The sequence below is a fragment of the Notothenia rossii genome (assembly GCF_949606895.1).
Source record: "Notothenia rossii genome assembly, chromosome: 9".
NCBI lineage: Eukaryota > Metazoa > Chordata > Actinopteri > Perciformes > Nototheniidae > Notothenia > Notothenia rossii.
In genome coordinates this window covers 18,003,780-18,016,824 of record NC_136907.1, presented here as the reverse complement: position 1 = coordinate 18,016,824, position 13,045 = coordinate 18,003,780, and the positions used below count along the sequence as shown (strand labels likewise).

Here is a 13,045-nt window from a genome sequence, read left to right as displayed (position 1 = left end):
CGTTAGCAGAGCCATCTAAAGTAGCTAAAATAAATAATCCCCCAAATGGCAAACATTTAGTGCACCTGTAATCGAATTAGGTCTTCAAGGTAGAGGGAGCGGAGATTCAATTACACAATTAGTCTCAGCAGCAGACGGCTGGTGACTGTGATGGGCCAACAGCGCTCCGATTGTTGAAGTTCAGCTATTGAGAGGTTTCTTGAATATTTTCTGTCTGTGTGGGCGTTTTTGTCTAATACGTCTATATCTGTACTTGTATAAGCACTTCTCACATGAACCTATTTTGTAAAATATCCTTTAATTTGACTTGACTGGACAAATTGGTGTAATATTGCTTGTACTGGAAATAGTGAGGAAAACATGTTGTTACTCTTGGCAGGTGGGTGTCGTTCACTAAAGCCAAACCAACTCTTGCTCCTGACAAAATGCGGAGCTTTTCAGTAAAAAACAACTAATTCTTCAACACTATACATGATTTCGACATTGACACACCCCTGAATTCATAGCATAGGAACGTCTGAATCTGTAAACAATCCATTCATAACTTGATAGCACAGAAGTCTGATGATTTCTCTAGGTCAACTTGGAAATTGTGTGCCTGAATTTGACCAATCTGGTTGAGCAACATATTACTGTACTTATTGACATTACCTTTCTGATCAGAAAACAGCCTTTAAGTAAGGCAGTGGGAATGCAGTTTTTTTCCCCAAGTGTTCAAAAACATTGGTCTAAAAACATCTAAATGTTCTAAAAATCAGTTGTATTTGAATTCAATACGTTTTTTTATTTAGGTTTGAACCTGCTTATGCTCATTTTTGCTTAAATAACATTTTCTTTTATCCATGGTGGAAGCGAATCTAAAAAAAAAGTTGCATGACTGTCTCATGTCAGTTCAGTAATCTTTTTTCTGAGATATAAATCAGTCAAATCCCTAAACCATGCCATAAAATCTAGTTTCACATGGGGATAAACTCAATGACAGGCGTATGCAGCATAAAAGAGAAGCAACACGTCTGGAAGTCATCATGCAAAGAAAGTGAAACTCTTGGTCTTATAGTCCACCTAAAGCCACTGAAATCCTGAAGGCTGTAAGCGGGTTCTAAAAGCATTCTTCAGGGAAATTCTCCCAAATGTTTAGCTCCCCCTCTTTCATAACAACACACGCACAAACACACATCCTTAATTAGAGCACTCGCAGCTGGAAATAGTGAAAGATAAGGATATGAAGCCAATCTGTTTTCCATTGTATATGATTGCTTTAATTTTACTCGTCATGCACTAATTGAAGCTCAACACATTTTTCTGCATTCTATTATTTTCTAAAAGGGACATTATCCGGACACATTGTAGAGTGGAGATACAAAATAATCTTTTTTTTATGTATTTTTTGAGTACTTATTTTTACATTTCTATGATGCCACATTACTCACCATCATCATCATCTTTATTTAAAGAGATTCTTGGTCCATTATTACAAGACATACAACACTCAATACTCCTTTGATCATACAAAAACTGCTTCCCTAACTATTTCTAGCAGAAAAAAACACGTCATTCCTACAACAGGAAATACAAAATGTATTAAGATGATGATTCCCCTGCTAGATGTATAGGATTTTTTTAAACATTGTAAGTAATTCCATTTTTTTTGGGGGGGGGGGGGGGGGGGGGGGGGGGGAGGGGAGTTATTTGCGCATTTCCCCAGCCTGGTTTTGTTGAGATGATGCTTTTGGTGCGAAGAGAGGAAAGCGGATAGACAAGCTTTCAAGAAATGAAATGAAACAAAAGCCAGACACCGGTTAATTTCCTGGGAGTGTGTTAGTGGGTGGCTGTAGAGCTTTGTGTGAGTAGGTGGGGGGGTGTGTGTGTTTACTGTTTGATAGTCTCTTTTATGTTCCTTTCTCACAAGTACTGTTTGACATTCCTATACAGGGCTGGACCGAAGTATTTAGAAAGGATGAAGACATACATAAAGGGGGGCAACAGGAGGGATGAGGAACAGAAAGAGGAACACAAAATAATTGATGCAATCATATTTGTATAAACCTTTTTATTTTTTCAACTTGTCTTCCAAAACCTCACGTTTTTTTTTGCTTATCACATGTTTTGGTTGAGATGGTTTAAAGACACTTCTTAACTGTGACATTGCACTCTATCCAAACAAAGACTCCCACCATGTTTTAATTGGTCTGCTTGTCAGGGTGTTCTGTCTCCTTGCATGTGTGTGTGTATGGTAAAAGTGGTATTTAACAGCAGCTGCCGACCAGTAGCTGTAATTCATCCCATGTTACAGAGCTCCACAGAGGAACACTGTGATCTTAAAATGCGGACACTGCGTGAGATTAACGTACCGGGGACTGTTAAAATCTGAGAAATGTACGAGTCCTTTGGGAAATGCTTGTAATTCAACCTGGTTTCTGATACAGACCCAAACAAGGTTAAGGCCATTTTCAGACCGTGTAACACAGTCAAACACAAAAGGAGAAGGAAAGCCACCAAAGATTATTCAATGGCATACAATACAAGAGTAGGCACAGATCATTTAAATATACAAACAAATATCGTATTGGCATGCTGTATAAACATGATCGCCTTGTATGGCGGAAATGATCTCGGATGCTATCACCTATATGGGACTTCCCTTTATGGTTTTTGAAGTGAGCAGTATTTTTACTTCACAACACCTTTTCCTCGTGTGAGGCCTCAGAGTGAGACATGGTGATGTTTGATGGTTTGTGTCAGCCCTTTGAAGCGAGGCAAAGTGAAACCCTGATGTGGTTTTGACTAAGACTACAGATTGTGTTGCAGCAGAAGCGAACCCTACTCCCTTTCTTTATTTTGAGATAAACATTGCACAACACTGTGTACTTATTTAGAATTCAGCAGTTTTACAGGCACCCGAGAATCCCCAGTAGTTTACAGTACAGAGCTACAAACTGAGCTCTGCAACATTCCCTTAACCAACAAAGAAGTTTCCAATTACTTGCCACAATTAACAGACGGAGGGATCACAGAGCATTGAGCTTGCTAAATCCCCTATGACCCATTTACTGCCGAGAATTGTGGGCACACAGCTACTGTTAAATAACTCACGCAATGTCAACAGTACAGTATGCAGTTGTGGAAGAAGTGCAAAAGTGAAACAGAAAACAAAAACAAGAGAAAGTCCTGTGTTCAAGTCAAGTCAGCTCATTTCAAACTAATAAACAACATATTTTCTTAAATAGCCCAGGGAGTTTCCCACCATGTGGTTTTGTTTTTTGGTCCATCTTGTTAGATTTGTCTTGATTTCTGCCTCCACCAATGCAGTGCAGGTGGATGGATTTGCTCTTAAGGTGCTGACAGCTTTTTTTTACATTTGGCCTATTCATTTTGTTCACAATGAAAGCTATAGATTATCCAGATTACCCATTGTGTTTGGGCGGAGGCAGACATTTCAGAGACTAACATCCTGTAAACTAGACAAATAAAACCTTATACCTGCATTGCTGGGTACAACAAAAGGTAACTGAAAAAATGTGTTTTGCGTGGGAACATTAGAAGTGGTTATATGAAAGCAGCGACTCATTCAGTTGTATTTGGTTCAGTTTATACTATTGGATTGAAACATTTTTCAACCATGCAAAGGGCAATATTTTCCTTTGAAACTCAAGTACCCATCTATTACCGGTTTGCCACTGCATTATTTGTTTGATAAATATTCTGTCAAAACAGCCACAGATTTTCCAGTTTTTCCAATTTCCAGTTAGCACCTCTTTGGTCAGGTTTAAACATGTGGCTTGTGAAGAATTTTACAAGTTTATGTTCTTGCCTTTCATAACATCCCTTCCTATAACAATGCTTGCAACAAAAGATGGTTGGCTGATTGATTTGAAATGTATTTTCATGTTTTTTTACTGTATCGACTACATTGCGTGTTATAGTTGCACAGTATTTTATGTATACTATCAACAAGGTTAATCAACTTTGGATATGGACAGAATGTCAATCAAAGTCAAAATCCTGCTAGCTGGCATGAATAGCAGTGGCCTTCCACTCGACTGTAAACACAAAAACGAAGAGTGAATGTGCTGAACTCAGTTGTCAACAGCTGGCATGTGTACACGTGGAAAACATTTGTTTGTCTTTCCCAGGTCAGAAACATCCAGCAAACCAGGACAAAGCCTGCATTGTTACAGTGTTGATCCGGTGGAAAATCTGTGTGAAGGGGCACATTTAGTAGTGATTAAGTTAGATCTAAATCCATATCAGATGATTTCCCAACCAGCCTCGAGGCCTGGAGCATTATTTCCTTTCAAACTATTATCTTTATCTTCACCAGAAAGTGGTTCTGTTCCTGGTTTTAATTTATTAGCTTCCTATTTTATTCAGGGAAGAAAACATTGATCAGTGCCTACGGTTATTTTTTTGATGAGGCAGGCACAGTTCTAATCAGTCATTTGAAGATTCAGAATGTTAAAATCTGTGTTTGTCATTACAAAGCCATTTCAGTACCACTTAGATACATTTTATTATGAGACAGATTTTTAAAAACAAAGACTTTTACTCTGGCTCATATCTACTGAACTTCAGACTGAAACATGTAGATAAAGTAGAAAGCTGATGTAGAGTCAGTCATACTTTTTAACATGTTTCTGATTCATGTAATTATGGTTTTCTCTTACTCATGTATTTACTGGGTGAGAGCTGATGTATCTCATTAAGCAGTTTTAAAGAAAAAAGTTGCTTGTTTCCTTTCTTTCTGAAATGTTTTAACTCGTATACAAAAACATTCTTCATTTTGGAGTAAGACCTAAAACATCCATCTTCTCATGCAAACTCGGAGCCATCGTAACTTGAATTGTGACTATAATTGTGTTGACTTGATATAATAAAAAACACGAGGTAAGTCTGGCCTACTGTTGTTCAACCAGCCCCTGGATATGTAATCTAATTAAAATTGTGCCCAAAATGCATTTTTCATGTTAGCCCCCTTTTGCTGTGGGCTTGTCCAATGACTACTCTTGTTACCTTGATTGTTTAGAGGTATAGAACAACACTGCCTACTTTAAAGCACTCCGTACAGATTGCTTCATCCTCAGAGTAATGAGGGGGTTTGGTGTCGATTAGGCTTTTTGTTTGTGAGTCTTGAAAGGAATTCTCTATAGCTACTTTATGTTTAAATGAATGGTTTGATGGGATTGGTTTTGTGATTCATCCCGGTGAGCTTAATTATATGCTATGTGCATATAGGAACTAAAAAGAGAGAGTTGGTGTAGGGAGAGAGAGATGAAAAACGTGAGAAATAAAGGAAGAAGTCACACTTTGCCTCAATACAAGTAGTTGTAAAATATAAACACAGGTACTGATCAAGATTCATTAAAGGTGCATTTAGACTAATATTGTGAACCCCAAACTGTCTCACTACAAAACAATAACATCATTGGGTTGGGGTTAAAGAGTACTTCAGAGAACTTTTAAAAAATGAAAATAGGTTGTTTGGGTCTGTCCTCTATTAGCAGAACATATTTGTTGGTGCCATCGAAAACCATAACAAATTACTTTTGAAACATTTCATTTGAGGTTTAGAAAACAGACATGAGTTTGTTATGTTTAGGGAAAGATTGTGGTTTGGGTTCAAATTACAACTTTGTTAAGGTTAGGGGACCTTGTTGTTATACTACGCCGGGGAACCACATGGTTTGGAGAAATCAATGTTGACTGTTGGAAGAAAAAACAAAAAGAAAGCATCTTTCTCTTGACCCTGACTTTTTGTTTGAGCTTCTTTAACATTGTCACTCTCCTTCTTCCTTTTGCTCACAGTGAACAAAGCTTTGTCATCCCAATGCAAAAGCATGATACTTTAGGCTATTTGCTGAAGTGTTGCTTTCGTTTTTTTTATTGGATATCGGTCTTGTAAAAAAAGGGTACAAGTCCAGCAATGTTAACCCAATATGCGTGTAAAAACCCTTAAAGCTGAAGTCGGCAATTTAACATCAATCGCTTTTTTATTGCACAAATGTTGCAGTCCCTCCTCATTAACTGCTTCCCCCCCCCCCCCCCAATACACTTTAGCTGACTCTTATAATTCCCCATAGTTGATTCTAGGTTATTCAGATCACCTTTTGGCTCCTAAGTAAGAATTGAGAGGTGGAGTTCAGGGTGTGTAGACCCCCTTTTTTAGAAAAGAGGTAGAAAATTGCACAATCGGTATGATCCTCTCTGGTTTTATGTATCCTCATTTCACCAGATAATGTCAGCCAAAAACTCTGGTATTAAGGTTTGTTCTGTTTTGATTGAGAGGGATTGTGAGCTTTCTGAAACACAGCTGGAGGGAATGTTTTAAAACCAACTTCCCGCTATTACCTGCATCAGTGCGGATTGCAGTACCATTCGTGCAATAGTTTATGCTTGCCTAATGATAACCATTGCTGGTTTTACTTAATTTGTTGGTTTATTTTTTATAGAAACCTCCTTCATGCACATTTAATAGCGATTGTGCTATAATTGAAAAGACCTGATTTAATAATAATTAAGGAGTTTTTTTCGTTCAGTATTTGTATGGCTTCAGACCATAGAATGTATAGCTTCAGACTGATAAGACTGGTTAAGTGACATTATATTGTTTTTAACACTATATGATTATGAAACCAATACTGTTTATTAACTTCTCATTCAAGTGTTCTTGTTAAGATGTGACAAATGGCAAAAAGTACATAATAGCAGGTTTGGAAGCATTCATATCTGCTGAGAACATTTCAAATGTGTCTCTAAATGCGATCCACTGTAGTTCACCAATTCATGGTTCTTTATGACAAGGATAATGTTATTCCATTGCAATTTTATAGGAAAAGTTGTTCAAACAAAATTAATGAGCAGACCTGGTTCCTGTGCTTCTGGCCAAACACTGAGAGACATAAATCTTGCTGTTTCAAATGAGACTCTAAACTGTGGCACATTTTTCCAGTTTATAATCCAGCTGCAGTTGTTTTAATCTGTTGTCAGATGCTTAGTAAAAAAGGCTTTTACTATTGCAAATTCAATACTAGCATCGATCCTTCATAGGCATCAAATGATACAGTAATACTATTCTGTAAAGTACGTTAAAATAAAGTTTTTCATAATTAAATGTAAGGGTTTGTCTACATTTTGTCTCTTTGACTTTCAGGAAAGTATACTGCCTTTTTAAAGTGAGTGAATATATAATTTCTGTTAGATTTGATCTCCAATTTTTGAATTGGAAGATCCATTCACATCTGTTTGTTATTCCGGCAACAGTAACGCTTCAGAACCACATTCAATATTCACTGCTAGCATCTGGTCACTGTGCATGTGTCTCTGTGTGTGGCCAGGAAACCTAGCCATTCAAAAACAAGTTTGATAATGGATAACTGTATAAAAGATCAATTTTAGGATTGGCAAACTAGAAATTTGGCAATTATGAAGCCAATTGTTGGTCTGAAAATGCTTGACATGTGAAATTAATAAATGTGTTTGCACTTAATCATGCTTCCAATCCTGACATTTATCGAACACATGCTAGCTTTTGAAGGCAGTTTCTGTTTCCTACAAAAACGCTCCTCAGGACTAAACACATTAAACTATTCTTGTCATAGGGGCTCGACTGGAAGATCTGATTTAGAGATACATGAAAAAGGACTGGACAAATACGCTGAGATAAAGATAAAGTATTTCCTCCGGAAGAAATTGTTCTCCATCAATTATTTATAATCAAAATCAACTTGCAAATGGTTAGTGTGATACTCTGCAGCATTCTTATGAGATAGCTTAAGGCATGTGGTGGTCTTATGCTATGAAATCATCTGTTTTTCATTTCTGACTCGGCAATATTGCAACCATATAAATTAAGGTTAATGGCTTCCAACTTTTTGCTTCCCCATGGGGTGCTCAAGGCATATTGTTGTAAGTGGCACCATTGTTTCCAGCCTGCCATTATAACAACTAACCATTTTCAATGCAAGGGACATACTGAGCTACCAAATGATGTTTGAGCCAAGAAACGGCAAAATAGTTGTGTTTTTCTGGGCAAATAGTTTCTAAATCGGGAATTATATCTGTTGCTATATTTTTTTGTAGCAGTATTTTGAACTCATTATCATAATGGGATTCTGACACTAAGACATTGAAATTATTATTAGCTTGTTGTGGAAATAGGGTTAGCTATTTATTTACATCTGTCATATGCGTGACATGTTTTGAGTTTTGGTTTCTAGACATTAAAGGTGGGGTAGGTCATTTTGGCTCCAGCTCGAGTGCGCTAGAATTTGAGAATACACAGCCAGAAAAAATCTGCCACTTCCTTCAGACTTCCTTTAAAAACCCCTCCTCCAACACACACGAACGCGCACATGACCAATGAGGGCACGAGATAAGTTTGTGCATAGATGGAAGGGTGACAGGCAGGTAGGCCATCCAGTTATTCTAGCCGGGCCGGCTAAAATGATTGGTCGTGCTTTTTACAGTATTACGGCTTCCACAGATGCCATTTTTGTATGGATTTTTTGTCAAAGCACTTCAGATATTCATTGCTACCGGGATGTTAAGAGCATTCCATGGAATATAACAAAAAGTGTATCTCGAGCCGGTTTCTCAAACTTACCCCACCTTTAATTGTTGATACATCAGGTGATTATTTTCCATCCCAGCTTTCTCAAAGTCCATTGTGATGTCTTCTATTGTTTTGCCAAAACAAAACCTAAAATGTATTCCTTTTAAAAATGATATAAAACTGGTAAAAGCACGAAAAAAATATATCCAAGAAGCTTGAAACAGCATGTTCAGTGTTGTCTGTGTGAAAAATGACTAGCTCAAAGCACTTGGCTATTATATTTCCATCGATCAACAAATCAATTAGTTGACTAATCCCTGAAGCTCTAGACATTCATTATACTACTTTATTCACTAAGGCTTAGGAATCAACAATTGTTGAACAGTTTAGATGACATCACTCCCCAGACAGTAGAAATAATCCAGACAGAGGCAGACAGCCCATGATTACAACACCGCTCGTCTTACCTGCTTTCACTCAGGTTTTTTTTGGCTATAACTCAGGGGTAAAATCAGGGAGTCGATAGATTTGTAGGGATTTAAAAAGGACTTCTTAGCCGCCGTCTGCCAAGAGGATGTCAAATGATGACCATCCGGAGGAGAAGAACAGAGGGTCGGGAGCTCTCTGTAGTTAGACTCAGATTTATTAGATACAGGCTTTGAAGAAGATGCATATCCGAAATGTCAGCCTGCTCATCTGCTCAATAAATCTCCAGAGCAGACTACAGCCCTCTCATCCTCTCTTGTTCTTTGGTTAGTCATCCTTTGATGTACCCTTGGTCACAAGTAAAGGAGTAGTATGTAGATACTGTCTGGGTACACCTTTTAAAACATGATTATTGGCTTTGTTATTGTCCATAAAAAAGACTGTATGACATTGTTTTGTTTTGTTCAACTCTGGAACGTTAGTTGTAGAAATGCAACTTGTAAATACAGTTTGATGCACGGAAAGAAAACAGGAAGAGCTAATTGAGATACACAAACATTTTTTTTCACTATAGTTTGTCTAGCAATTAAAAATGAGCAGCCAGTATTTAATTTTCTGTCAGTTACTGAATTTTCAATCTCACGAGAAGGTTTTGAAATTGATCTGACACACCTTGGTGACTTTGGAGAAACATCACCTGACTCATAGTTTTCATTTGTCAAAACTTGCATCATTTCAGTCACTACTTTCTCAACATGCGCTGTGTCGTCAAGCTGCTAATTTCCCAAGTTTTTACAAGACTTGAAAAACACTTTTACTCATGATGATGATACCCATTGATGAGATCCAGTTTGTTTGACATTTGTCTGAGTAATATTGAGTCAGACCTTCAGACAGAGCTTCACATGCCGGCAGTTGTCGGAAAGGCATTTTCCCGGGAATGTCTATGAGCTCATTCCCTCTGCAGTAGAAAAATCGTACTCAAACTCAGTGACTCACCCTGCAATTGGCTCGGGAAATGAAAGAATCAAGAAGGGGGGCAGTGGGGATACAAGGATATCCCCTGATAAATGGGAGAGGTCATTTCTGTCAGTGGGTCGTCCAAATTACTTCTTCATTGTTGAGGCTGATACGCTTTAGACCCTGATCTATTAGTTATTCACTGTTCTCAGTTATAAGTGTGTGAACATATTGTTTTACAAGCCCCAAAAGCCAGTATATTTGTGTTATCATTTATTTTTAGTCACGCTAGCTAGTGGCTCTATGGATGTCAAAGTCAGTCTGTCAGTCAGTTGGTTTACAAGGGAAATTGTCTCGACTGTTGGACTGCCATGAAATTCGGTACAGATGTTTGTGTTCTACGTAGTTCAATTGAAACAACTTTGGTGATCCCAACTTTTATTGTGACAGTATTATGAGGTCTGAATGTTATTGTGTGCAAAACCTTTGCATTTAGTTTGGAAGAAGTATAACTAGTAGGCCTACTGTTAGAAATTTTATTTGGTCACATTTGCTGGAAAAAGTACATTTTGTAATGAACCAAATCAGAGTTTTGGTGTTGAAAAAAGGCCACATAAAAAAAAAAGCTACAACTAGACATAAGAGGGATACTGCCACATGGGGCAGTCTGTATTGCACCTTGTTTTCTGTATTCACGTCACCTTGTTTTTCGTTTATAAGTTAACGTTTTTATTTTCTTGTAGGCTATGTATTTAGAAAAATGTATGAAGTAAGAATAATTAGACAGTATGACGATGTCAGGTAACCTGTTTTGCTGATGGTACATTTTTGTGTTGACTTTTGATTGGGTTTTTGGTTGTAACTTGTAAGCAGCTGTGATTGTCAGACCATCTATTTTGTGTGACAGGGAGTTAAAATAAGACTTCTCCCTGCTCCTTTCCATCATGGGGTACAAAAAAACTGCTTAAAGTGTACATGTTTTGTTATAATAATTGCCATGAGTGGAATACGACTATTTATTTATATATATTTTTAAAATGTTTCACTTGCATAGTACAAAAGCTAAGAGAATCAGTAATACTAGTCAGTGATGAATAGGCTACAACTTACCTTTGTGTCAAGAGCCAGAAGAGTAGGAACTGAAAGAAAGTGACATGTAGGAAAATCATGGAAACAGCGATGCATACACCACCCTACTGAGCAACTTGTGGAATATGTATAGTTAGCCCCATTTATACTTGCACCGTTGAACAACAAGCTGCTTTTTGTGACTCACAGTTGAAATGTCGCTGCGATAGACAGTATATCGCAGCACACTGCAGGCTCGGTCCACCCACCACTCCGGGCTCCATGCTCCGTCCCCTCCCACTCTGCAGACCGGCTGAAGGCGGGCATGTGGAGCCGTAATCACACGTCACAGGCGGCTTCGTTATTTAAACTTGAATCGAGAGGAGTGGAGGAAAGTTTTCTCAGACGGGACAGCGTTGCCTAGCAGCTGGGCAGAGGACTCTCTACTTCACCTTTTTGTTTCCCGTAGGCTAAAACCGAGGCACCCGCGGATATCCCCTCGTTCTATCTGCTTGTCATCCACATCTTTATAGCCAAACATGAGCCAGACCGTGACACTAAAGGGACCCTCTCCCTGGGGTTTTCGCCTGGTGGGTGGACGTGATTTCAGCACACCGTTAACCATCTCCAGGGTAGGTAGTCTGTTGCTTCGCTGTGTGTCCATTCATTGAGCCGTGTGCAAAGTGGAGATTGGCTAGACAACACCATGGTGACCATCCTGATTATAATCATTTAACCGACAATAAATAGTAAAAAAAGAAATGAAGGGAACGTTTAAGTGACTCTGTGAAGCTGGAATACTTTGCCAATAAATTATTATTCAATACATTTTCGCCAAGGTCTAGTATAGCAGTGTGCATGGGGCAGTATGAACAGGAGCTGACAGACAGTGCCGTCTAACTCCTGGCAGCTGAAGTTGCCAGTACAATTTAGTGAGTCATTGCAATTTGCCGACCATAGAGTAACATCTTTCACTATCCAAAGCGAGGGTGGAAAAAAAGCAATATGGTAGTATTGCCAAATAATTTGTCAATATGAAGTAAATAAAATACAGTTTTAATATTGGTATTTATTATTTTTTTTCCAAAGTGTCCCCTCCTTCAAAAAAGGATTATTGAAATGTTTGAACAGATGCAGGAAATGGCATTATAATAATAATAATAATAATAATAATAATAATAATAATAATAATAATAATAATTATAATTATGGGCTACATTGGATTTTGACAGCGTTTTTCCTCGTGCTCAAAGACGCTTTACATAAAAACAGAAACAGTAAAAAAAAAATATATATATATAAACAGTCGTCCTTGAGAGATTTTTTTTTAAGGATTCAAGAGTGTTGGCCTTTCGGATCATGATTATTGTGTTATTTTGATGATATTACCTGTTAAAGTGCCACCTAGTAGTAAAGGTAGGGGTAGTGGTTTTCTTGAACTTTCATGACCCTCAGAATATGGGTCAGAAGCGAATATGCTGGCAGTATCCAATAGTTCACCCCGGCCAGGGTAAACACAGCCTGGACCTGCTGCAGGGCTTGCAGAAGAAGAAAGGGGGGGCTGCTGACATTTGTTTTTCATCAGAGCTCATTGGTGCTGCTGAGGGATTCCAGGTGTTGTGTTCAGCTGTACCACCAGCCCTAAACAGACCCTTTAACTACAGGGCCCTAGCACTTCAAACTAGACATGTAATTTCTCGATTTACGGCTGCCGATTAACGACTTTGAGAGAAACAGACAAACCCTGAAGGTCACCTAAAGTGCTCTTTTCTTCAGAACCTATCCCTTCAAAGGAGTTTGTGAGGCAATGGTGAGGCATAATTTGACTCAGTGTCTGGCAGTGTGTCACTTGCTTGCTTATTTGGCGCCTTTGCTTCTTCAAAATGCCAGAAAGTTGCATTCTTGCAACTTTAGAAATGTCTATGGACAGATCACTCACTTCATACTTGATCTTCATGTTTGAGTTTGTGACCTTGTGCACGGAGTAGAGTTTCCATCTGAGACCATGCTGAAGCCCAGAGTAATTTGGAAAAATCTACACTG

At 38.3% G+C, this 13,045-nt stretch overlaps 1 protein-coding gene across 1 annotated transcript in view; it reads left to right on the top strand.

Annotated features, from left to right (window-relative positions):
- Window positions 1-11,287: 11,287 nt before the first annotated feature.
- The window catches only part of pdlim4 (PDZ and LIM domain 4), a 41,325-nt gene continuing 39,567 nt past the window's right edge, over window positions 11,288-13,045 (top strand). The window contains exon 1 of the mRNA XM_079647544.1: window positions 11,288-11,634. Within this exon, the coding sequence (XP_079503670.1) occupies window positions 11,542-11,634 (93 nt within the window). The 5' untranslated portion in view covers window positions 11,288-11,541. The remainder of the gene's footprint in view (window positions 11,635-13,045) is intronic.